General features: G+C 57.9%; 1 protein-coding gene across 3 annotated transcripts; it reads left to right on the top strand.

The window, feature by feature from the left end:
- The first annotated feature begins 237 nt into the window (after positions 1–237).
- On the top strand, positions 238–16,928 carry NYAP1 (neuronal tyrosine phosphorylated phosphoinositide-3-kinase adaptor 1). Of its 3 annotated transcripts, none has more exons than XM_083379097.1 (8): positions 1,297–1,392; positions 1,659–1,866; positions 2,241–2,493; positions 10,895–11,187; positions 12,846–14,090; positions 14,439–14,645; positions 15,057–15,166; positions 16,396–16,928. In XM_083379097.1, the coding sequence occupies exons 3-8, from the start codon at positions 2,288–2,290 to the stop codon at positions 16,654–16,656; spliced, it is 2,322 nt and encodes a 773-aa protein (XP_083235223.1). In that variant the 5' UTR covers positions 1,297–1,392; positions 1,659–1,866; positions 2,241–2,287; the 3' UTR covers positions 16,657–16,928. The 3 variants fall into 3 exon arrangements, with proteins under 3 accessions (XP_083235225.1, XP_083235223.1, XP_083235224.1); XM_083379098.1 differs by having other exon boundaries at positions 2,238–2,493; XM_083379099.1 differs by lacking the exons at positions 1,297–1,392; positions 1,659–1,866 and adding an exon at positions 238–395.
- The last annotated feature ends 7,470 nt before the right edge of the window (positions 16,929–24,398 follow it).

Below are 24,398 nucleotides of genomic sequence, written 5' to 3'. Positions count from 1 at the left end.
CCCCACGCCCGCGGAGAGCCTCTCCGCTTCTCCCACCCGCCCCCGCCGCCGATCCCCGCTTGGGGGACCGAGGAGTCGCCCTCCCCTCACAGGGGACCCACCAGCGGGGGTCTCCAGCCTGGGCCCGGGACGGGTGGACTTCCAATCCCCCCGCCCCCTTTGGCTGGCCCACGAAGCCCCGGATCCCGCCTCCCTCCGCCCCTCCCCGCAAGCCGAGGCCCAGCACGTGCAAGCGGGGGGCTCGGCGAGGGCGCCCCGGGGACGCTGCCCGGCGTCACGTGAAGGCTGCGATGGGGCGCTGCCGCCCCCTGGTGGGCGAGCGCCGCGCCGGTCCGCTCCCCTCGGGCAGGCGGCGCGGCTAGCCCGGGGGCCGGTGGGCCACCTTCGGCCGGCAGGTGGGAGTCGGGACCCCCGTCGCGCGCGGCCGGTGGCTGAAGCGGCTCGTCGGGCGGGCGAGATTCCCTCCGGCCGCCGCCAGACCCGGCCAGCCGGACCGGCGGGGCGAGAGGCGCGCTTCGCGGGCTCCGGGAACCGCGAGTGCGGCGGGCGAGCCAGGACCGCCCGGGCTCCCGCGTGCAGAGCCGGGCCTCGCTCAGAGCTGCCGGGAAGCCGCCGCCACGCGGCCGTTCTCCCCGGGCGGGCCGGGCAGCGTCTCCGAGGGCAGCGGCGGAGGCGGCATCGCGGCCCCGGCATCCCAGCGGCAGCGCAGCAGCCCGGCGTGCCCGAGGTGACCCCGAGGCGCCGTGGAGCGAGCGGCCCCTCCGTGCGCGCCCCGCCGGCTCCTCTCCGGTCCAAGGCACGGCAAGGACCCGGGCGCCGCTCCCGGGAGGGCAGGAGCCGGGCGGGCGGGCGCCAGCTTGGGGAAGGCGCGCCGGCACGGAGCGGCCGCCCGCCTGGTCCCGCAGCCCGCCCCCCCAAGGGAAGGGAGGGGAGGGGGAGAGGCCGTCGCGGGGCCAGGCCGCGCCTCCCTCGGGCAGGGGAGCCAGGGCTGCGGGCGGCGAGGGCAGGGCCGCGCCGCTCGCCTCCGGCCGCGGCTGCTCCGGCGGCGCCTCCCGCGGCGCCCCTCCGACCGGGATGCCCGCGCGGGCCGGGCGGCGGGCCCCTCGGGGACGGCGGGAAGGGCCTCGCCGCGCTCCTGCGCCGCTGCGGACGAGGCGGGGGCGTCCCCCCGGCCGCCGACGGGCTCCCGGCCAGGCCGGGCTCGGGGCTGAGCGGGCGGGGGTCGGCGCCGCAGCCCCGGCGCGGCTTCCTTCCGTCCCCCGCGGCGGGCGGGGGGCTCCCCTCCCCTCCCCCGCCCTCCCCCCGCGCTGCGCCCGCGCTCCCGGGCGGGGGAGGCGCGCCGAGACGCTGCGTCAGCCGGAGGACGCCGCGCGCCCAGCAGCCCCAGGCCAGGTGAGCGGCGGCGGCGGCGGTCTCAGGGGTCCCGCCGGCCTCAGCGCCGCCGCCGAGGAGCAGCGCCCGGCCCCGCCCGGCGGCGTCGCCGGAGCAACGGCAGGGGCGGCGGCGGCGGCGGCGCAGGTGCCTCTCGGAGCGGCGGGCTGCGCGGGCCAGGAAGGCGGCGCCTGGGTGCAGCGGCGCGCGGACGGGCCGGGCGGGCGGGAGCAGCGGCGGCGCGGGAGCGGCTCCGTGCGCGGAGCTCAGCCATCCTCTCCCCGCAGCCCCGGCCGGGACCGCGCCCTTCCCGCAGGCCGATCGCGCCCGGCGCCATGGAGGGGCGGCCCCCCTGAGCCCGCGGCCGGCATCCTCCTCGCCCGGGCGGCGGCGGCGGCGGCGAGGATGGCGGGCGACTGAGTCGAGCCGCGGCCGGCAGGAGAAGCCATGCGCCCCCGCCCCGCCCGCCCCCCCAGATAACTCTCCGCCCGGCAGGTAGGTGGCGGGCGGGCGGGGGGCGCGGCTGGCGAGCGGGGTCCGGCGGCGCGGGGGAGCCGGGGCTGCGCCTCCCTGCCGGCCTTGCCTGCTCGCGCCCCGCCCGGCTCCTCCCGGGTGGAAACGGCCCGGCCCGGCGCGCCGCCCGACCGGGGCCGCCCGGGGCCTCTTCGCTCCGGCGGGGTCCGGCGGGGCGGGGGCGGGAGGCCGTCCCGAGCGCCCCTCCCCCGCCCCCCTGGTCTGCTCCGGAATCGGGTCAGGCGCACGGCGGGCGGGCGGGCGGGCGGGCGGGGAAGGCCCGGCGCTCTGCACGGGCTCAGAGGCGGCCCGGCTTCTGGCGCCTCCCTGCTCAGCCGGCCTCTTTCCCGCAGCAGCGCCCCCTCCGGGCGCCCCCGGCCCGCCTTTCGCCGGCCCGCGGAAGATGAACGCCAGCCCCCAAGAAGCCCTGATCTCCGCCTTCCTGCAGTTCATCGAGGCGCGGGGCCGCTGGTGCTACGGGGCGCTGAGCCAGACCTGCCGCCCCCAGGAGCTGCGGCTGCGGAGCGACATGAACCTCCTCTACCGGAAGAGCGGCAAGGTGGAGTGGAAGCAGCCGCCGGAGGCCAAGGGCGAGGAGCCCAAGCGGGGGTGAGCGGGAAGGAAGGAAGGAAGGAAGGAGCGCCCCCCTGGCCCGCTGCACGCCAGGGAGGGGAAGGGGCTCCGGGCGGGGGGGTCGGCCGGAACCTGAGGAGGGGCCCTGTGCTGTTTCGGCCCCTGGTGGGTCGGGTCCTGGCCCCTCCTGGCCCGTAGCCTCTTCTTCCATCGGCCCACCCGTGTCCGAGGGCTTCCCTGTGTGGGCCCACCCCCGTCTCCGGGCCCAGGGATGCTTTGCCGTAGAGCCTTCCCCAGCCCCGTGGGGCGAGAGATTTACCCCAAATCTGCTTTGGGCGAGTTTGGCTGCCTTTGTGAGCGCAAGGAGGTGATCGGGGCCAAGTCGAAGTATTGGGGGGGAAAAACCGGAATAAACGCCCAGAATAAACCGGGAATTGGTTCATCTCTTGCAGAACTGAGGAAGGTCTTAGGGCTGTTTGTGATGCCGTTTCTTTGCTTTATGAGTTTTCTGCCACAATTGTTGTTGTTGTTAGTTTGCAAAGTCGTGTCCGACCCATCGCGACCCCATGGACAACGTTCCTCCAGGCCTTCCTGTCCTCTACCATCTTCTGGAGTCCATTTAGGCTCAGGCCTCCTGCTTCAGTGACTCCATCCAGCCACCTCCTTCTCTGTCGTCCCCTTCTTCTTCTATTGCCCTCAACCTTTCCCAGCATGAGGCTCTTCTCCAGTGAGTCCTTCCTTCTCATTAGGTGGCCAAAGGATTTGAGTTTCAGCTTCAGGATCTGGCCTTCTAAAGAGCAGTCAGGGTTGATCTCCTCTAGGACTGACCGGTTTGATTGGGCCACAATTAGCACTGCACAGGTCAGGGGTGAACAACTGCAGCAACTTCACCAGCTGTGAGCCTCAACTCCCCAAATTCCTGAGCCAGCGAGGGGAGCAGAAGGCCACAGGTCATAAAGTTGTTGTCCAGCCCTGGCACAGATGAGGGACCTGAGTTGATGGCTTGCCAAGGACAATTAACCAGGTTAATCTCTCCTGCTGATTTAGAAGGACTCGGTCCCTTCAGTGAAGGTGTACCTGTGATCCTCCTATTGTGTTTTGGTCCTGTAATGCAGGGGTCCCCAACCTTGGCCACTTTAAGACCTGTGGACTTCAACTCCCAGAATTCCCCAGCCAGCATACTCACTGTGGCCCTGCTTACTCTCTTATAATCCCTCCCTCTCCAATCTCTCCGCTTTAAGGGATAGGTGAGGACATGAAATATGGCAGGGGTCTTCAAACTTGGCAACTTTAAGACTGGTGGACTTCAACTCCCAGAATTCCCCAGCCAGCATACTCATTGTGGCCCTGCTTACTCTCTTATAATCCCTCCCTCTCCAATCTCTCCGCTTTAAGGGATAGGTGGAAAAAAACAGGCATGGCTGGCTGGGGAATTCTGGGAGTTGAAGTCCACAAATCTTAAAGTTGCCAAGGATGGAGACCCCTGCTGTAATGTGAGAACAGTTCTTTTGGAAAGTCGACCTTATTGTGGCAATTTAGAATGTTTCGGTTTTTCATTGAGGCTGTGGCAAAGGGGCACCTGGCTGTAAATTCTGATTTTGAATGGATTTGCAACCGATTTCCTGCCAGGCTTATGGTGCATCAGCCGGTTTACGCTGACGTCCCGAGCGATTCTCCTGGTTATCTGAGTTCTGCTGTCCGTCTTAAGGAGTGGGGCTCTGCTGTGGTAATGGGCTGTGGAGTATGGTCTTTGGAGCGGAGAAACCCAAAACTCCTCTTGGTTGTGGGTCACGCTTTGGGCTTGTCGGCTTGCATTCCTTCCTTCCTCGGGATAAACTGCGTCGGGCCAGGGTAGAAAGGCAGAAAACGGATGGCAGAGAAACAGCCAATGGTCCCTTGAGTCTGCCCACTGACTTTGTTTTTTGGTTTCTTATTTACTTGCTTGCTTGCTTATTTGATGTGTGTGTGTGTGTGTGTGTGTGTGTGTGTGTGTATACATACACACAAAAAATATACGCACGTATATATACCGATACACACACACACACACACACACACACACGTGTATATACTTTTAATTTTTGTTAAATGATGGACGTGTGTTTACTCCAGGATCTTTGAAATGAATTGCCTGCTCTGGAGCGTTAAGGATGACAAAATGGGGGGGGGGGGGCAGGCCTGTGTGAAGCCCCCGCTGTGGGCCCTGTTTGCAGAAAGGTGGACGGTTGGTGGGGGGACTCGGCCCACTTGTGAATTCAACCAACCTGCCCAGATGACCCACTAAAATCGCCCACTCTGGGGAGGTGCTGGTTATTACCTATAAAGTCCTACATGGCCTGGGTCCGGGCTATTTGAGGGAACACCTGCTGCCGGCATCAAACGCCCTTCGCCCAGTGCGCTCCCACAGGGAGGGTCTGCTTAGGGTGCCGCCGGTGAGAGATTGCCGGAGGGTGACACCCAGGGATGGGGCCTTCTCAGTGGGGGCACCTGCCCTCTGGAACCAGCTGCCGGTGGAGCTGAGGACTGCCCCCGACCTCCGATCATTCCGCCGGGGCCTGAAGACCTGGCTCTTTGAGCTCTCGGGCCCAGGCTGAGGAGAAATTTTTAATTGGGGTTTTAATGTATACAGGGTTAATTTAATATTTTTTTAATTTGGTTTTTTAACTTTTATATGGTGGATTTTTTAACTCCCTGTAAACCGCCCTGAGTCCTCAGGGAATAGGGCGGTATATAAATGTAACTAATAATAATAATAATAATAATAATGTGTGTGAAGGTCACCCTGTAGCTGACCTGGTCAACGCCGTCCTGCGCTTCCCTTTCTGTCTCTTTGTGCCCACTTGGAACTGTCTCCCCGCTCTTAGTGCCATCATAGAAGTTAGGGGGCTTTGGGTTAAAATGGTTATGTTCCCCCCCCTTCTCTCTCTCTCTCTCTCTCTCTCTCTTTTGTTAAGTGAGTTTTGTCCCATTTTACGACCTTTCTTGCCACAGTTTTTAAGTGAATCGCTGCAGTTGATAAGTTGGTAACACGGACGTTAAGCGGACCCGGCTTCCCCCTTGACTTTGTTTGTCGGAAGGTCGCCAAAGGGGAACACAAGACCCCCACACACCCCCGGGACACGGCAACTGTCATAAACGTGACTCAGTTGCCAGCTATCCGAATTTTGATCATGTGGCCCTGGGGAATGCCGCGATGGTCGTAAGTGTGAAAAACGGTGCTAAGTCGCTTTTTTCAGTGATGTTGTAACTTTGAACAGTCGCTAAATGGACGGTCGTAAGTCAGGAACGGAACGTAGCACAGGCAGCTGCATCCCGACAGTCCCCAGGGGGATGAGTGGACTCCGGAGAGGCCCAGACGGGGCTCCTCCCCGCTTCTCCTGCCCGACCCTGCCCGGGCCCTGCCCTGCTCACCCAAGCTACCCTCCCCCAGGGCGCAGGGTCTTTCCTCCCCCAGAGTATCTCCCCTAAGAAGTACCCCGAGAGGCTGGCTCCCCCGGGGCCCTTGCAGGGGCTTGCAGAAGAGGCCAGAACAGCAGGAGCCCCGGAAGGCAAAAGGGCTGCAGTTAGCATTTAAGCAATTATTTTATTTTCCACAGAATCTGGGCTGATCTGAACAAAGCGCTTCTGAAACTGGGGGGTGGGGGGGGGAAGCAGAGAGGCTTAACCCCAGGTAGGACCTTGATGAATTGTGCAATTTGTCAAAGGCTTTTTTTTTACCATTTTGCTTCTTAGGAACTGCTGGGATGTGCTTGCTGAAGACGCGGGGGGTGGGGGGTGGGGGGAAGGGGGGGCTGCTCTTAAGGGCTTCGGCTGCAAAATGTTCCTTCTGCCACAGGGCTGAGCAGGGCGAGAAGCACCTTTGCTCCCCACAGGTGGGGCTTTGGGGAAAGGAGGGGCTGGCTGGCTTCTGGCCAGACTGTCGTAGGAATCAATCAAGGAGAATATTTGCAACTCAGGATTGAGATGAGGGACACGTGGTGCTCTCTGAGCTTGGCTCTTTTCTCACAGACATTTCATGACCCAACTCAGTGTTAGAAGGGACGGGGGCTTGTGAGGAGGAGGAGGAGGAGGAGGAGGAGGAGGAAGACGACTGTGGGGTCCTCTCTCAGCTTGGTACTTCCTTCCAGACGTTGCACGACCCAGCTTAGGTAACATCATCAGTGCTAGAAAAGAGTAGGAGGGCCAGTGGGGGGTCTCCGAGATGGGTTCTTTTCTTGCAGACGCCTCATGACCCAGCTAGGGCACGTCATCAGGGATGGTAGGGAGTGGGGCATGCTCTCGGGTTACGTCCCAGTGGCTTGCCTTGGCTAAATCAGCCATCAACAGACACACAGAGACAACTGACTTCTACACACTATGCAAAAGCGGCAATCAACAAGCCCCAAAGGGACCCAAAAGATCAAAGCCCCTCCCCCACCATCAGTGCGCCCCCAGGTGGGCAGAGATGAAGTCCCAGGTTAACATCAGGCCAGCAATCCAGAAGTGAGCCATACCCCAATCAAGCGGCCAACAGTAAACAGCCCAAGGAGAGAACAGCCCCCAGGGCCACAACCTCACAGCCAGCTGGCAGGGACGGTGTTCCTCAGCTGGGTCACGAAACGTCTGCAAGGAAACAGCGCAGCTCAGACAGCACCAAGGATGTCGTGGCAACAGCCGCCGCCTGTAGTGAGGCAGGTGGGAGCCACTCAGAGGGTCCTTGAGGCAGTGGGCCCCCTCCCCAGTCAAGGAGAGAAGCAGCCTGGAGTTAAGGAGACACTTCCAGACAGTGAGAACGATGAACCAGTGGAACCTCTTGCCTCCAGAAGTTGTGGCTGCTCCATCACTGGAGGCTTTCAAGGAGAGATTAGACAGCCATTTGTCTGGAACGGATGAGAGTCTCCTGTCTGAGCAGGGGTTGGACTAGATGACTGTCCGGGTCTGTTCCGATTCTGGGATTCTGTAAGGCGTTTCACCTTCTCTGTGTTTGAGCAACCAGGCAGAACTGTGACTCTTCCCCAACTCTGTTATTCTACCTACGGCTCTTAAGCCGAGCATTACAAAAGCTTTCCAAAACACAACGAGCCATCATGGTTTGAGGCAACAGGGCAACGAAAGGTGGTCAAAAGCAAGGGCCCCAGGTGCATTGAGGCCCCCGCTTGGCAGCAGCGTTCTAGTTTCAGGATGACATCCAACAGGTGAAGGCCACCTAGAAATTGGCCAGAAGGGATTTGAGCCTGTGGTGCAAATCCTTAGCCTGGCTTGCTAGGTTTTGTGGGAACACGGCTTGATGCTTCATAACCTTCTGATGGCTGAGTGGGCAGGGGTAGGCAACCTCGGCTCTTTTATGACTCGTGGACTTCAACTCCCAGAATTCCTTAGCCAGCTGGCTCAGGAATTCCGGGAGTCGAAGTCCACGAGTCGTAACAGAGCCAAGGTTGCCTACCCCTGGCTGAGGGACTTGGCAGGAAGTGGCCAAGGGGTCTGGGGTTGAAATGGGCCTCATGGTATCATAACCTTGTGTGTGTGTGTAGGTGTGTGTGTGTGTGTAGCAATGTGGATCAGGTGCTGGAGCTAAGGAAGTTGATTGAGTCATTGAAGGGATGACCTCACCAGCCTGTGGTCATCTGGGTGTCATATGTTGTGAACACAGGGCTGGTGGTCAGTTCTTTTAACCAGTCATTAGGTTGAGCCATAGAATCAAATGCTGGGAAGTGATGTGAAAGGGTAGCAAGTCATAGCAGGATTAACTAATTAAAGATTAATTAAATTAAAGAGCTGTGGTGGGAATGCAGTATTGCAGGCTAACTCTGCCCACCGCCAGCATTTCGATCCTGACCGGCTCAATTCTGGGAGTCGAAGCCCACCCGTCTTAAACTTGCCAAGGTTGAGAAAGACCTCACCAGCCATCCCCAACAGAGGACTACCCAAATATGGATGGTTTCTGTCGGATCAGGGAAGGAATAAGAAATCAGCAACCCACTTCCGACTGGCGGTCCTTGGCGGCTTTCCCAGCTACCCTCCTGCAGAACGTGGGGCCAGGTCTGTGGGTCGAGACCCCCGGGTGCTTGCAACTGGGAAGCCCACTCTGAGCTCAAGGAAGAGTCTTTACTCCAGAGGCTCTTGGCCAGCAGGATAGAATTCCTGGCCAACTGGCATAGCCTCGTAAGGGGTAAGGGGATCCCTCCCCTGTGAAACTGTCCCTAGGGGCTTCCTGGTGGGTCTGTCCTTTGGGGGGGGACCCAAAGCACCGGGCCCTCCACCGACTTCCAGACGCTTTCCACAAAGCCTCGGAGCAAGGGGTGGTTTGGGGGCCCAGGGGACAAGGGGGTGGGGGCGCACGGGGGAAGATGCCCATCAGGTGTTGGGTGCCAGTGGTTCAACGTGCGTGGTGTGCCAACGGTGGGCTTGGGGCCTCTGGGCAGCGTCTCCTGTGCCAAGCTCACTGGGCCCTGGGAGCAAGGCCCTCCCCTTTGTGCTTTCGCTTCAGATCTTTGCTGGTGGGGAATTCTGGGAGTGTCTTAAAAGTTACCGAGATTGAGAGAGATGAGGCTCCATTGTTGTATGTTTTCTGTGGCCTTGAGTTTTGTGGGGCGCTTTCCAAGGGGGAGGCGGCCTTGGGGCGCCCGAAGGAACAGGAGCCCCTCGTCTCTCCTCTTCTGCATCCCCCCCCTTCCTAGCTGGCAGCTTGCAAGGGGTTAAGGCGCCAGCAGGCTGATGTTGCCGGCTCCTGCAGGTCACCCAGACACAGTTTCCATGGAAACGGCTGGGCCATCAGCCAGCATCCTGCTGCATCCTCATGCTTTTGGTACCCAGGACCCTTCACTCCTGCGAACAAAACCTGGGGAGGGGGTGGGGAACAGGACAACCGATTTCCAAACCTGCCAGCTGGGAGGGGCAGGAAGGAGCAGGGGAAGGGGAGGGCCCCGATGCTGAGAGAAGGGAAGGGGCATTGCGTGGCCTGGTGGGGGGGAGAAAGCCCCACTGTCTGGGGCCTCTGGTTGAAAGGGTCCCTGGTGGGCTGCTGCTTCTTAGGGTCTGCATGAGAAAGCTGCCTTAAGATGCTCGGGGTGGGGGGGGGTGTGACTTGCATCACACTAAGCCAGAATGTTTGTGGCAGTTAGGGCACCGGGTAGGTCTGGGACGTGGCCCTCGTGTCGTATTAACCCAGTTTTGTGTCTTGCGTGAATCCAGGTCAGGAAATCGGGTGATTTGGGCAGGTTCGGTGGCCCAAAGGAGGGGGTCTGTCCAAGAGCTGACCCTGTGCAGCCCTTTCCTCTTTCTCCAGCCTCTTCCGGGCCTGCCCCAAGGGTGCAGGAGCCTCCATGGGGATGACCTTCTTCCTTGCCTGGGCTGGCCCCCCATCCAGCTCCGACAGGTCTGGCGGGTGCCAGACTGGCCACTTGGCAAGGCTCGCTGTCTCCAGAGCAGGGAACAGCGGAGACTTCTTCCCTTGCCCAGCGGCGTCTGCCAGGCTGCCAGGAGAGATGGGCTGGGGGACAGGAGAATCTCAGGGGGGGGGCCCGGAGAGGCACTCGGCCCACCATTCTTGCTCCCGAGGACTTACTTGCCAGCTGCAGGCTGAGATGCCAAAGCGTGTTTCTCTGCTGTGTCTCACTGGCAAGGATGCCAGGTGGACGAGGGGGCACGGGAGACGGATCCTGAGGCTCTGGGTCTGAGTCCTAGGCTCAGAGGAGGGGGTCTTGAGGGTGCAGTTCCACAAATCCAGCTTCCCTGCCCTGCTTGTCCGACTGACGTGCCCAGATCCGCTTGAGATCCAGGGTTGGTGAAGCACAAACAGATCCCATGTTTGTTGACAACAGGAGCGTCCAACCTTGGCGACTTGAAGGCTGGTGGACTTCAACTCCCAGAATTCCCCAGACATTAGTCTGGGAGCTGAAGCCCACATGTCTTAAAGTTGCCAAGATTGGTGACCCCTGGAACTGGAGAGCGGGTTTAGCACCGATAGTCCAGGATGCAAACGTGATTCCTTTGCCATCCCATTAACTGGGTTTGGCATTATATCCGAGAAGCTTCTGGATCCCGTGAAGCAGCTCCCGTGATTTTGGGCAAGGGGCACCAGAGCCTCGCTTAACAACCGTTGCAGCATCCCCATGGTCACGTGATGAAAATTCAGGCGCTTGGCAACTGACTCGTGTTTACGACGGTTGCAGCGTCCCGGGGAGGATCTCGCGATCCCCTTTTGCGACCTTCTGACAAGCAAAAGTCAATGGGGAAGCCAGAGGTTACTAACTTAAGAACTGCAGTGATTCAACCGTGGCAAGGAAAGTCGACAAATGGGGCAAAGTTCGCTTAACAAATGTCTCACAGAGGAACAAAAAGTTTAGGCTCCGTTGTGGTTGTAAGTCAAGGATGTACATAACGATGGAGCCCCCCCCCCCCCCCCGATGCAAGGCCGCTCAGCGCCCGGCGCCCTCTCCCTTCCTCTCCCCTCCTGCAGATCGACCAAGGAGACGGGCGTGGGGAAGGCGCGCGACGTGGCCTCCTTCCGCCGGCATTTCAGGATGGGGTTCATGACCATGCCAGCCTCCCAGGAACACGCCCCGCACCCTTGTGCCAGTAGCATGGCGCCCCGCTCTCTCTCGTGTCACTCCGTGGGCAGCGTGGACAGCGGCCCCGCGGATGGGGCGGTGGGGTCTCGCAAACCGCCCGCGAAGCCGAAGCGGCACCCCAGCACGAAGCTCAGCACGGAGGCCCGGAGCGCCCTGGAGCTGATGGGAAGCAAGAAAGGAGGTGAGGAGGCGCTTTGGACGCCCTTCTGCGGGGGGTTGGAGAGCAGCCTGGCCTGCAGCCTCTCAGGCTCACCTTGTGGCTTGACTACTGCGATGGGTTCTGCATGGTGCCGCCCTTGAAGACTAAGCAGAAGCTTCAGCTGGTCCAGAATGGGGCCGTGTGAGCAGAAATGGGCACGCACAAAGTTGTGTTGGTTTCCATTTTGCTTTCAGGTGTGATTCAAGAGGTGGGTGGTTACTTAAACAGCCCCCCCCCAGCAGAGGGTCTGAGGGCCTCTTGAGAGGAGCCCTGTCCCCCCTAACATCTGATCTGGCAGGGTTGACACACTCAGGCGTTCCTTCGATTAAAGAGCCCCATCTATGGGTACCAGAGCAGGGCACCTTGCCTGGCACAGGGGCTGCCCTATGGAACCAGGGTACCCCCAAGATCAGATGCCCCTCCCCCCGCTGACCTTTGAAGCCCCAGCTGTCCGGCCTTTGGCCAGGATGGGTCCAGCCCCTTGTGAAGAGGAGGGGGTGACCGGTTTTACCGCTGTTATTTTCACTTCTACAGTCATTTCATTTTTAATTTTCAAACATGTTCGGTTTCTTCTCCACCACCCACAGCCTTTGGGCTTCGATGGAGGGTGAAGAAAGAGAATAGAATAAAATAAGAATAAAATAGAAGAGAAGAGAATAGGATAGAGTAAAACAACACAATAATTTTAAGGGTGACTTGTTCAAAACTTCAGCAAGCGTGACGCACGCTGGGCCGAGAAGGACAGTGCTGGGCAACTTCGCCTCTCGGCAGTCGGGAAACCATGCAGGAGGGGGAGAGGGTGTCGGCCTCCAGGTTCTCCCCCCCCAAGGAAGAAACCGAGGGGGCAAATGAGGGGAGGGGGGGAGGGCCCAGGAGGCCCCATGGGAAAGTTGTTGCTGGTCTGACTTTCTGAGGGGGGGGTCAGACTTTGGGGAATCCTGGGTGCAGAGGAGGGCAAGGGAGATTATCGGGCGGCTGAAAGACACGAAGAACGGCTGCAGGATTTGGGTCTGGCCAGTCTAGAGAAAAGAAGGAGCAGGGGGAACATGATAGCAGCATTCCGGTGTTTGAGGGGCTGCCACAGAGAAGAGGGGGGTCCACCTATTCTCCAAAGCACCAGAAGGCAGGACTAGAAGACCTCCGGGGTCCCTTCCAGCACTGTTCTGATTGATTGTTGTAAAATCGGGTTGTTGCGTGGCTGACCCGGTTCACAACTGTTACGGCCTTCATGGGACAGGCTCCTCCGTTAGCCGCATGTCGAGGAGGGCCTGTGTGCAGGAGGAATCCTCCGCCCCCTGGAATAAACGTATAAAGAAGGGGTCAACCTAACCTCCCTCCGAAGCACCAGAAGGCAGGACAGGAAACAATGGGTGGAAGCTGATCAGGGAGAGAAGCAATTAAGGGGGAGTCTCCTGACAGAGAGAACAATTGACCAGTGGAACAGCTGGCCACCAGATGTTGTGGGCGCTGCAGCCCTGAAGGTTCTTAAGAAGACACTGGGCAACCATTGTCTGGGTCTCCTGCTTGAGCAGGGGGGCTGGATTAGAAGACCTCCAGGGTCCTCTTCTCCTATTCTGGAACGGCCCCCTGGGTGTGTGACGCGGGGCCTTCTGCCATCCTCTCCTCCCTTTCTCTGCCAGGGTGCCAGAAGGCGGGGGTGGAGAGCCGAGAGGCCGCTCGCAAGGTGCCCCCACAGAAGCCCAAACGCAGCCCCAACACGCATCTCTCCGTGTCGTTCGACGAAACCTACTCCGGGCGCCTCCCAGGCCCGGCTGCAGGGGGCGCTGTGCAGCGCTACGGCCGTGCCGCGTCCCACAGCCAGGCCAAGGGCTCTGATGTCGAGGAGGATGAGCCGGTCTACATCGAGATGGTGGGGGACATTTTCCGGGGACCCGGCCCCCCCTCCCAAGGAGTCACCGCTGCGGAGGACGACTCGGACGAGAGCGAAGCCATCTATGAAGAAATGAAGTATCCGCTGCCTGAGGAAGGGGGGGAGCCCCGCCCCAACGGGGCCCTCACCTCCCCGGGGCATCAGCCCGCCAAGAAGGAGGCCGCCAAGGCAGTGCCAAGCAGCAAGACCTCCCCCTGCGAGATCCCACCCCCCTTCCCCAACCTTTTGCAGCATCGCCCCCCCCTTCTGGCCTTCCCCCAGGGCAAGAAGGGGTACAGAGGTCCCGACGGCTCCAAGCTGCCCATCCTGTGCCATGCCAAGGATGCCCCCTCAGCCCCCATGACCCCCCAGGTGCCCAGCCACCATCATCAGCGGGGCGGCGAGAACCCAGCCCTGGCGCCCTCCGGGCGGGCTCGCAGCCACTCCACACCACTGCCCCCCCAGCCGGCCAGCCAGAGCAAGCCGGACAAGGATCTGCCCGTGTCTCACAGCATGATCTGCCCTTCCGCAAAGCCGCCCCCCACCCTCGCCCTGCCGGTGGCCTCTGTCCCCTCCGGGCTGCCCGGGAAAGACAAGCCAGCTGTCTCGTACACCATGGTTTACTCGGCAGTCAAGGTGACGACTCACACGGCGCCCTCCGAGCAGAAGGAGATCTCGGTCCTGCATGGGATGCTGTGTGCCCGCCCGTCCACCGTGCCTGCTTGCAAGCAGGTGCAGCGCATTTGCACGCTGCCTGAGCCGCCCCCTCTGGGCATGGTGTGGACTTACCCGGCGCCCTGTGTGGGGCTGAAGCGCCCCCCGGCCTACGAGAGCAACAAGAGCCTGGGCACCAAGGCGGCGTCGGCTGTCAAAATTCAGCTGCGGGACCGGGCCTTCGACAGCATCAACCAGGTGGTGGCTGGGGAGGAGTGCGGCCGGCCGGCCGGAGAGGAGGAGGCCTTTGGCTGGATGCTGCAGAGGAGGGCCGGCACCCGGAAGGGGAAGGAGCCTGACAGTAAGGGCGGGCGAGAGTGCGGGGCGGGGGTAGAAGAGGGGGAAAGGATGCAGAGAGTCTGACAGCCCGGGCCCAGGGTGGGGAAGGGGCTTTGGTCTTGACCAGAGCATGAATGGGGGGCTGCTCAGGAAGAAGGGGGTGCTGAAGGGAGGCAATTCTGGGTTTGGGTCTCCTATTTGGGGTCACCTGGGGGTATTTCTTCTCCAAGGGGCTCGTCTGCTAACTTAGAGTGGGGAAATTCTGTCCTCGCACCCTGTCTTTTGAGGGAAGGCTGGGCACGGGGGGGGGGGTTGAGCCAGGCAATCTATGGATGCCCCCCCTCTGCCTGTTTCTTTCCTTCCCTTGCAGAGGTCCCAGACTGCCCCCAGGCGTGGGAGGGCGGTGAAACTGCTCAGCCCAAACTGGAGAAGGAAGAGAAAGTCCTGCCAAGCCACCCGCAGTCCAGCATCCCGGTCCGTGCGCCCGCCCTCGAGTGTCTGGCCACCAAGATGCCCGGGGGCAGGACCAACCTGCCCATCCCCTGCCAGACCTTCCCTGCCTGTCACCGCAACGGAGGTGAGTGAGCCACGGGGGGAGGGGCTTCCTTGGGATGGTGGGCGGCCCTCTTGGCCAGTGGGGAGGGGCGGGGGATCCCCTGTAGGTCTCTGGCCTGTTTGGGGCTGCAGGAGGCATCCTTAATGCGGCTGCAGAGAGGCCGGTGGTGACCTTCAGGGGAAGGCAGACCGCCGCAGGCAAAACAAGACACAGATGCACACAGAAACACACACGACAAACAAATGCAAACACACACACACACACACCCGTCAACGGGCAGAAGAGACCCTGGGAGAATTCTGCTTTATGGGGGAGTGGGATCCTTCCTGCCCTGCATTACAGCCTGGCTGTTAGGGGGCGGTCAACTGAGGGGGGGGGAGCTTGAGGCAAAAGGACTTATGGGTCTCTTCCTTCCACCACCCCCCTTCCCAGATTTCACTGGTGGGTACCTTCTGGGCCGCTCGGCCTCCACTTCGGGCGTCCGACAAGCTGTGATCCACAATCAGAGGCTGTGCAGCCATCCCAGGGACCCAGACAGCCCGGTAGGTGGGGGGAGGGGAGGGGAGGGGGCAGCAGGAGGGGCTCCTGGAAGGGGAAATGGCGCCCCAGGAGGACAGCCTGCCTTCTCAGCTACGTTGGGAAGCAAAATACTTGCAGAACGTAGGATGTTCTTTTAGGGATGGAAATAATGTCGGAAAACAATCTGGTGGAAAGGGAAGAGTGGGGTCCTTGGGGCTCTCCGAGCACGGTGGTTTTCTTGCAAATATTTCAGGACCCAACTAGAAGGAAGTGAGCTTTGTGGGGGGCGGGGGAGGAAGAGGAAGGACAATTAAGTGGTCACTGCTCTCTGATCTTGATTGTTTTCTTGCAGACCTTTTATTATCCAACTAGGAAACCTGGTTAGCATAATGGTAATTGGTGGTGATGTTCTGTAGTTCGGTCATGAAACATTTGCAAGAAAAGCACCAATCTTTGAAAGACCAGGGACCACTGTCCTCCCCCTCCCCCTCCTCTCCAGAAACCCTCCCTCCCAGCACTGATGAGGTTCCCTAGTTGAGTCACGTAATGTCTGCAAGGAAACCACCCAGCTCAGAGACCCCCAAGGACCCCACAGTCCTCCTCTTCCCCCTCCCCTCCTCCTCTCCACACACACACTTCCCTTCTAGCATTGATGATGTTACCTCCTTGGGTCATACAACATCTGGAACCCCCTCACCAAAAATTCGGAGAGAACCAAGCACCCCCAATCTCAGGCCTGAGCCACAATTGTCCCCTTCTACTGGAAACACGCAAGGCGGAGAGAGGGAAGGCAGCCCCCCTCCTCAATCCTACCTCAGGCGGCCTCAGGAGAAGAGACTTGCTCGAGGCCCCCATCTGGTCTGCCCACCAGGCTCAGGGAGATGCAAGGCCTCCCCTCCACTAAACTGATGCCCGGGGGGGGAGCGGGGGAGGAAGGCCGAAGGGCACCTGCCGCCCTCGGCCGAAGGACCCCGTCTCCGGTGGGCAGCTGCAGTTGGCTGCCCTTCTTTCCGAAAGCAGCGTTTGCTGACCAAGCTGGTTCCCGCTCCCAGCCAGAGTTTTTGTGTGTCTCAGAACTGGGCAGTGCCCGCTTGTGCCCGCAGCCTTCCCACCCACCCCCCTTTGGCCACCTGCCAGATTCCCGTGGGGGAGGGAGGCGCCTGTGCCCGGCCTCTCCGGGCCTGAAGCCGGGGAAGAGGGGCAAAGGCCGTGGGGGGGCTGGCTCCTAACCCCCCTTGCCCCGTTTTTGCAGGCCTTGCCCTATGCCCCCCCGCTGCCCGCCCCGGAGGCCCTGCAGAGCTCGCGAGAGAGGGACGGGAAGCTGCTGGAGGTGATCGAGCGCAAGCGGTGCGTCTGCAAGGAGATCAAGGCGCGGCACCGCCCGGAACGCAGCCTCTGCAAGCAGGAGAGCATGCCCATCCTGCCCAGCTGGCGGAGGAGCACGGAGAGCCGCAAGTCGGGCACCCCGCCCTGCCGCCGCCAGCAGACGGTGCTCTGGGACACGGCCATCTAAGTGGGCAGGGGCTGAGCCCCGAGAACCGGTGCCTTGGGCCGGCCAAGCCGAACTGGTGGCAGGGCCAACCGCTGGCAGCCTGGTCTCCTGCTGGGGACGATCCAGAGATTGGGGAGGGGGGCTAGAAGGACACTTTCTTTCAGGGCAGGGGGAGGAGCCCCTCGCCGGGGGCACCTGGGCATCGGAGGCCGGCAGCGCAGCAGCCCACCGGAAGCCCCGCTGCCCGCAGCATGGATGCCGAGCGAATGGTGCCGCAGGACATCTCTGACCAGTCTTGGGGGGGTCAGGGCAGGGGCTGGGGGGATCTCTGGGGTGGGCTCCTCTTCTGGGCCAAAAGCTGCTGGAGGGCAGGCGGTCCACTGCACCCACCCACCCCCCCTGGGTTTGCTTCCACTTCTGAGAATGACCCTGGGAAAAGAGGGGTGTGCCGATTTTGGAGGCACCCCCGGTTAAAGGCCTTCCATGTTTGAAGCTGTGTGGACCTCCTGACTTGTGGTGCTGAGTTCTAGGTCTGCCAGAGCTCAAAGGAAGGAAGGAAGGAAAAGAAAGAAAGAAAGAAAGAGAAAGAGAGGAAAGCTGTGGATAAGAGTAGAGGAAACATCCCAAGTAGGAGTTTACAGGGAGTCCTCGGCTTACGACCGAAATTTAGCCCAAAATTTCCGTTGCTAAACGAGACAGTGAATTTTGCCCCATTTCACCACCTTTCCTGCCACACCTGTTAAGGGAATCTCTTGCGGTTGTTAAATTAGGAATGCGGTTGTTAAATGAATCCGGCCTCCCCCTTGACTTTGCTTGTCGGAAGGTCGCAAAAGGGACACCGTCATAAATAGGAGTCAGTTGCCAAATGTCCGAATTTTGATCATTTGACCGTGGGGAGTTCTGCAACGGTCGTTAAGTGAAAAACGGTCCTAAGTTGCTTTTTTTCTACGCCATTGTAACTCGCAAACAGTCACTAAGTGAAAAGTGGCATCCTTGGCAAAACCAAAAGCCTAAAGTCTCTCCCAAGCCCAACAGCCGGCGACAAAATCACGAAACTCTTATTTTCCAACGTGTCAAAAACGATGTAAAAGAAAATGGGTTGGGGGCGAAGCAGTTGGTGGATGAGTAATCCCCCCTCCCCGCCGAGGTTCCTTCCCTTTTAGAGGAGGGGACTTAACCTAGGCTGGAAACGGGCAAATCCTCGAGTCTTTTTCACTTTTTACTAGCCAGTTTGCCAAAACCCGTGATTCTCCCCCCACCCCCACCCGAAAAAAAGGCAGAAAGTTTGAATGGAAATAAGGTGTGCCTCGGAGGGGATCTGATTTTTTTTAAAAAAAAAAAGTCTGGCAGTGTGTTGCGGTTCATAATTTGGCAGTGAGGATGTTGTGGTTGTTGCAAGCACATGGAGGTGGGTAAGTTAATTCTCTGTCCTTAGCAGGAAATGTGTGTCTTTAATGCTGGAACAGCGTTTCTCAACTTTGGTTAACTTTTAAGATGGGTGGACTTCAACTCCCAGAATTCCCCAGCCAGGTGGCTGGGGAATTCTGGGAGTTGAGGTTCACCCATCTTAAAAGTTAACCAAAGTTGAGAAACGCTGTTCTACCCATGACAAAAAACTTGATCCCTCTTTTTGGGTTCTGGAAGACTCGGGAACTCCAGGGTTCCTCCGCAGGTTAAACACAGGGTAGACCGTGGTTTAAACTCGTGCCAAACCCCCATTCTATGCTTGTTGTACCTGCGCTCAGCACCTCACCTGGGCCAGGGCGAATCCTTCTTTCTCCAGGCCCGTCTCGCCCCACCCCAGAGCTGAGTGAGGGGGTCAGCCAGTCTTGGGAAAGGGTGGGGGAAACGGGGGTCAGCCTCCTCTGCATTTAGCATTGCAGATGGCAAAACCAATCAAGGGTCTTCCATCGTTTCAGCCGCCTGGCGGCCTTTCCCAGTCCATGCCACGCCCTGGGCATAGCCCAGTCTCCCCACCAGTTCCGGTGCCCACCCTGCTTCATTCCCTGTGCCACCTAAGCTGGCCTCAGAATCAGAAGAGCGCTGGAAGGGACCTTGGAGGTCTTCTAGTCCAGCCCCCTGCTCAGGCAGGAGACCGTAAGCCAGGGGTAGGCAGCCTTGGCTCTTTTATGACTGGTGGACTTCAACTCCCAGAATTCCTGAGCCAGCATGGCTCAGCTTGGAAACCCCTCCCTTGCCCCTCAGCATGGCTGGCTCAGGAATTCTGGGAGTTGAAGTCCACCAGTCATAAAAGAGCCAACGTTGCCTGGACCAATTCAGGTAAGTGGCCGTTCAGTCTCTTAAGGCCTTAAGTCTCACGGCCCTGTCTTGACGGTCCTTGCTTTGTGTCCAGGTGCCCCTGTTCTGACGCTGCTGAGCAAACTGGGAATTAGGGTCCCATCTGCCGTGCAAGGATTTGACCAACCTGTTTGAAGTTAGCCCCTCCCCCCAATGGCTCTGGACCCCTTTAGGATTCGTTCTGCTCCCCCCCCCAGCACCACTCAACGTGTCCCATTTCTGCTTCCAATTGTGGCTTGGTAAAAGCCGCTGTTTTCTGTTAGCGTCCCAAAGACTTGGCTGGACCAGTTTAGACGCTGGCGTGAATCCGTTTTACAAATTAGGACGACGGACACAGCAGCGACATAAACAAAATAATAATAATAATAAAAATTCAAACCCTAAAAGGCACCACGGTGGGGCACAAGAGGAACCCAGTTGGGGACTTCTGGGTCCGATGCTCAACACCTCCCCCCTCCCCGATTTAAATATTTCACAAGATTGTCTAGTGTAGCAAGATGAAACTGCTTTGCAAAAATATTTATGCTGGGGAATTCAAGGGAGGGTATTTATATATTAAAAAAATGAAGGAAAGAAAATAAAATTGTCACGCTGGTTGCTAGTCTGGGTTACTTTCGTTGGCTCAATTCTCAGCTTTGCATGGGCTAGGGAATTCTGGGAGTTGAAGTCCACCTAGCTCAGGGGTAGGCAACCTTGGCTCTTTTATGACTCGTGGACTTCAACTCCCAGAACTCCTGAGCCATCACAGCTGGCTCAGGAATTCTGGGAGTTGAAGTCCACGACTCATAAAAGAGCCAAGGTTGCCTGTCCCTAACCTAGCTTAAAACATGCAGGCTGGGGAATTCTGGGAGTTTAAGTAGAGAAAGATCTGCTAATATAAGTAAGGAAAGAGGAGAGGAGACTTCTCCAGTTGTGGCTGAAGGCCAGCGAGGGCTGGTGGGTTAAATTATAAAATTAATTTAAAATAAATTCAGGCTGGAGAATTTTTGGGGAGTCCCCTCAGATGAAGGGTGGTTAAAAGGGTTTCCTTGACACAGCTGTGGGCTCCCTGTACTGGGGGGGGGATGGTTTAGTGAATTCTGCACCCCTGTTCCAAGCAGTGCCTATACACTTAGGGTTCCTCCCCCCCCATCTGTTACTTGATAAGAGTCTAACATCTTCTGTGGAGCATATATTAACAGAAGCCGTTGTTAAGGTGTGAGGTGCTAGTGGAGTGTCAGATTTTTCCCTTCTGTTCAGAAAAGTGCTCCCACCGAGCCGAAGAAGGTAAAATGGCTGCATTCAGACTCCCAATACAACCCCCCCCAAAAGGGATTAGGGGGAGACGAGAGAGAAAGAAGGCAAATTCAGGGCCCACGTTCCACCACCTTTTTAGGGGCGTTGTCCCTGGCCAAGAAAGACTCAGTTCCTTTGTGGATGTCCTCCTGCCACTAAATGGGGTAAGCTTGCCATGCCTGGAGGCCAGTGGCCCCCGTGGCCCAGGTGGAGGGGGGCCCTCCGTCTCCTGGCAAGTGGCCCTGCGAAGGCCTCAGTTCAGCCAAGCTGGGAGGCAGAGAAGGAGAAGGAGGGGGGAAAGTGGAGTGGGTGCTCTGGGTCCCGCCTGGCCCCACATTGCTACAGATTACCCCCAAGGAAATGTGGGTCATCCTGGAGAAGCAAGAGTCATTGTAGAATTTGGAATGGAATAGAATACAGAATAGAATAATAAAATACAGAATAGAGTAGAACAGAACAGAATCATAAAATACGGAATGGAAGGGAAGGGATCTTGAAGGTCTAGTCCAGGGGTAGGCAACCTCGGCTCATTTATTTATTTATTTATTTATTTATCTATTTATTTATCTATTTATTTATTTATTTAAATTTCTATACCGCCCTATTCCCGAAGGACTCAGGGCGGTTTACAGGGCAGCATAAAATACAATATAAAAATAATATAGAATTAAAATACATTAAATTAATTAAGCCCAATTAAAACAATATTTAAAAAGCTAAAACCCCTTCAGTCTTTTATGACTCGTGGACTTCAACTCCCAGAATTCCTGAGTCAGCTGACTCATAAAAGAGCCGAGGTTGCCTACCCCCCCCCCCCCCCCCGGTCTAGTCTAGCCCCCTGCTCAGGCAGGAAGCCCTATTATACCATTTCAGACGAGTGTCAGTCCAGCCTCTTGTTGAAGGCTTCCGGTGATCAAGGGGCGCTCCAAGAAGGACCCCAAAGGATGACTTGTTCCCCTTCTCAAGGGTCCTCCCAGTGTAGGTCATCTCAGACGGAATTGAAGCTTGGGGTGGGGGGGACCCTGCTTTGCTCCTTCCAGCCGCTGAGGCTCTGGATGACTTTCAAGGTCATTCACCTTTTCTTAGCAACGGGTTAGGGTCCTCCTATGGTGCCCAAGAGCCCTCCCCCTTCCTCTCCCTCTCCCTTATCCCTCTCTTCTCTCTCCGTTTCTTTTATCCCTTTCTCTTAGGACACACACTCTCTCTCTCTCTTCTTATTCTCCCTTTCTTATTTCTCTCATCCCTCCGTCTCATCCTCTCTTATCCCTCTCTCGCCCTTATTCCTCCTTTTCACATCTCTCTATTTTATCCCTTTCTCTTATGCCTCTCTTTTCTCTCTTACTCTTATTCCTCCCTCTCTTATTTTCTCTTATCCCTCTGTCTTGTCCCCTCTTCTCCAACTCTTATCTCTCTCTTGCCCTCTTATTCTTCCCTTTCTTATCTCTCTCACTTTTTTATCCCTTTCTCATGCCCTCTCTCTCTTTCTTTTATCCCTCTCGCCCTTATTCCTCCCTCTCTTATCTCTCTTGCTGTTTAAAATCTTTTTAATCCCTCTCTTTTGCTCTTATCCCTCTCCTGTCTCTTTCTCCTATCCCTTTCTCTTATCCCCCCCTCTCTCTCTTATCTGTCTCTTGCTCCTATCCTGTCCCTCTTATCTCTCTCGCTTTCTCTTATCTCTCTTAGCCCTCTCTGTCTTATCCCTCTTTCTCTGCCTTCTTCTCCTCTCCCTCTCTCCCCAACCCTGCCAGATCCAGCTATAGAGCCACAAAGCTGTGGCAAAGAGCACCTATTTGGATAGTTAGCCTGTCCAACACGGTGTCACATCGCGTCAGAGGTTGGTGCCGAAAGGGAAGGGGTAGTGGTTCTTCCCTAACAGCCCAGGACAGGGGTGTCTGCCCCCCTCCGGCAGTCCTCTGCGGCAGAAGCACTGGAGCACCTGGTCCTCTGGCGCCACCCAGAGTCCACTTCCATCCCACCTTCTGTCTCCCACAGGAAGGGGGGGACACAGCTCTCCACCAGCGCCCCCCCCCCAGAAACAGCCACCATGTCCCCAACTTGGCCCTGTCCTGAAAGTGACCGGCCCACCTTGACTCCGGGGTGCTGCTGGGCCTAATCTCAACACCAACAAAACTCCAAAAGAGGGGGGTGTCAAAAATCCCCCTCCCATCAAAGTCTACCTTCAGAGAAATGTGACTCACGTTGGGCCTTCCCTATTCTCTATGGGGGCGGCCCACCGGAAAACTCTGTCCCTCTCCCCAAAAGAAGGGAAGTGCCCTTTTCACTGCCCCCCCCAGTGCTGTTGAGCAGCCCCCCAGGTGGGAAAGGAAATCGGGGAGGGGTGGGTGGTTTCTGGCCCAAGAAAGATGCTTTGAGCAGATCTGCCTCTGCCTGCCATTTCTCTTGGCACGGATGGACACGGAAGAGGGTGGGGGGAGCGGCTCCTCCGGTGCCAGTCTTCAAAGGGGCCCATGGCCCCCATCTGTGGGGAAATGATGGCAGAATGTCTCCCTTTGTGCCAGGCCTTTAAGAGCCAAGAGCAGACGGGTTCTGTGCCACGAGCTGGCACCGAAGGACGCCTTGCCCAGCCCGGCCAGACAGACCCCGTCTGGCTTCTGTCGCAAGCCTTGCGAGCTCCTTCCAGCTGGAAGATCACTACTCTCCCCACAAGGCCACCAGATCCTGTGCCGCCCACTGGATGCCAGTGCTTCAACTGTGAATACGCCAAAGGGCCCAGCCTCCTTGGGCTGGGAGAGAAACAGCTGCCTTCCTCTCCCTTCTGGATAGGACCGTCCCGTCCCAAATGGCCCTGGGGGGGGCATTTGCTTAGGAGCCAATTCAGCCCCCCACTGCCTTTTGATCAAGAGAAAATCAGGAGGGCTCAAAGGGCCCTTGGTCTCCCCCCTCTGCTCTCCCAGCCCCTCCTCAGTTGTGATCCATCCAGGCCTGTCGCTCAGCCCCATTTGACTCCTTGAAATTAAAGATGGTGCGCCCCAAGACGTCCAGTCAGGTCAATTCGGGCACGGAACAGGTCCCTGTTTTCAACAGGGGGTGCTCCAGAGTAAGGGGCCGGCAGCTATGGCCCTTTACAACCTGTGGACTACAACTCCCAGAATTCCTGAGCTGGGATGTTCGTAAAGGGGACATACTCCTGCTCCATAGTTTACTACTTTTGAGTAGGTGGCTAGACTAGCTGGTGTAGCCACAGAACTAGGATCGATCCAGAAAGCACCTAGCCCAGGGGTGGGGAACCTTGGCTGTTTTTATGACTTGTGGACTTCAACTCCCAGAATTCCATGCTGGGTCAGGAATTCTGGGAATTGAAGTCCAGAAATCATACAAAGAGGTGAGGTTCCCCACTGCCGGGCTAGCCAAACACCTGGCTGGCAAGGTAAAGTTTATAACGCATCAGGAAGGAGATTTCCGTGGCATCAACCTCCTTGTTGCCTCTGCTGGACGGCTGGCCGTTTGCAAGCTTGAACAGTCTTGTGCAAAAGTACTCACAGTGTAAGAGAGTTGACAAGAGACCTTGGAGGTCATGTAGTCCAGCCCCTTGCTGAAGCAAGAGACCTTATATTGTTTCAGACAGATATGTAATGTAATCAGAATGGAGCTGGAAGGGACCTTGGAGGTCTTCTAGTCCAGCCCCCTGCTCAAGCAGGAGATTCTATCCCATCTCAGACAAGTGGCTGTCCAGTCTCTTCTTAAAAACCTCCAGGGATGGAGCGCCCACCACTTCTGGAGGCAAGTTGTGATTCTGCAAGTCTAAAGACTGATTAATTGTTCTGACTGTCTGGAAATTTTTCCTTAGTTCTAGGCTGGTTCTCTCTTGAATGAATTTCCATCCATTGTTTCTTATGTAGAAAATAGGCTGAAACACCCCCACCCCGATCTTCTTCGGGGCAGCCCCTGAAATATTGGAACACTGCTACCGTGTCACCCCTAGTCCTTCTTTTCACTAGACTAGACATACCCAATTCCCACCCAACATTTCTCATATGTTTTATCCTCCAGTTCCCTGATCATCTTTGTTGTTCTTCTCTGCACTCTTCCCAGATTCTCCCAGATATTTTTTATATCGTGGTGTGGGAAGTCAGCCACCCAGGGAAGGAAATATTAAAAGGGCAGAAATATATTTCCTCAAAGGATGTTAAAGAGGCAGAAAAGCATGCCCAGTTTTTTCAGTAGCCCCA

The sequence above is a fragment of the Vipera ursinii genome, assembly GCF_947247035.1.
Source record: "Vipera ursinii genome assembly, chromosome: Z".
Taxonomy (NCBI): domain Eukaryota; kingdom Metazoa; phylum Chordata; class Lepidosauria; order Squamata; family Viperidae; genus Vipera; species Vipera ursinii.
The sequence above is the reverse complement of the archived record's forward strand: the minus strand, read 5'-3'. Positions and strand labels throughout refer to the sequence as shown.

What these genes read in the sequence shown, in the direction of transcription:
- NYAP1 (XM_083379099.1), top strand. Translation starts at nt 2,288, where the DNA reads ATGAACGCCAGCCCCCAAGAAGCCCTGATCTCCGCCTTCCTGCAGTTC. An exon ending in GATGGGAAGCAAGAAAGGAG is followed by an intron (nt 11,188 to 12,845) that starts GTGAGGAGGCGC and finishes TTTCTCTGCCAG; the next exon opens with GGTGCCAGAAGGCGGGGGTG. An exon ending in TGCCTGTCACCGCAACGGAG is followed by an intron (nt 14,646 to 15,056) that starts GTGAGTGAGCCA and finishes CCCCCTTCCCAG; the next exon opens with ATTTCACTGGTGGGTACCTT.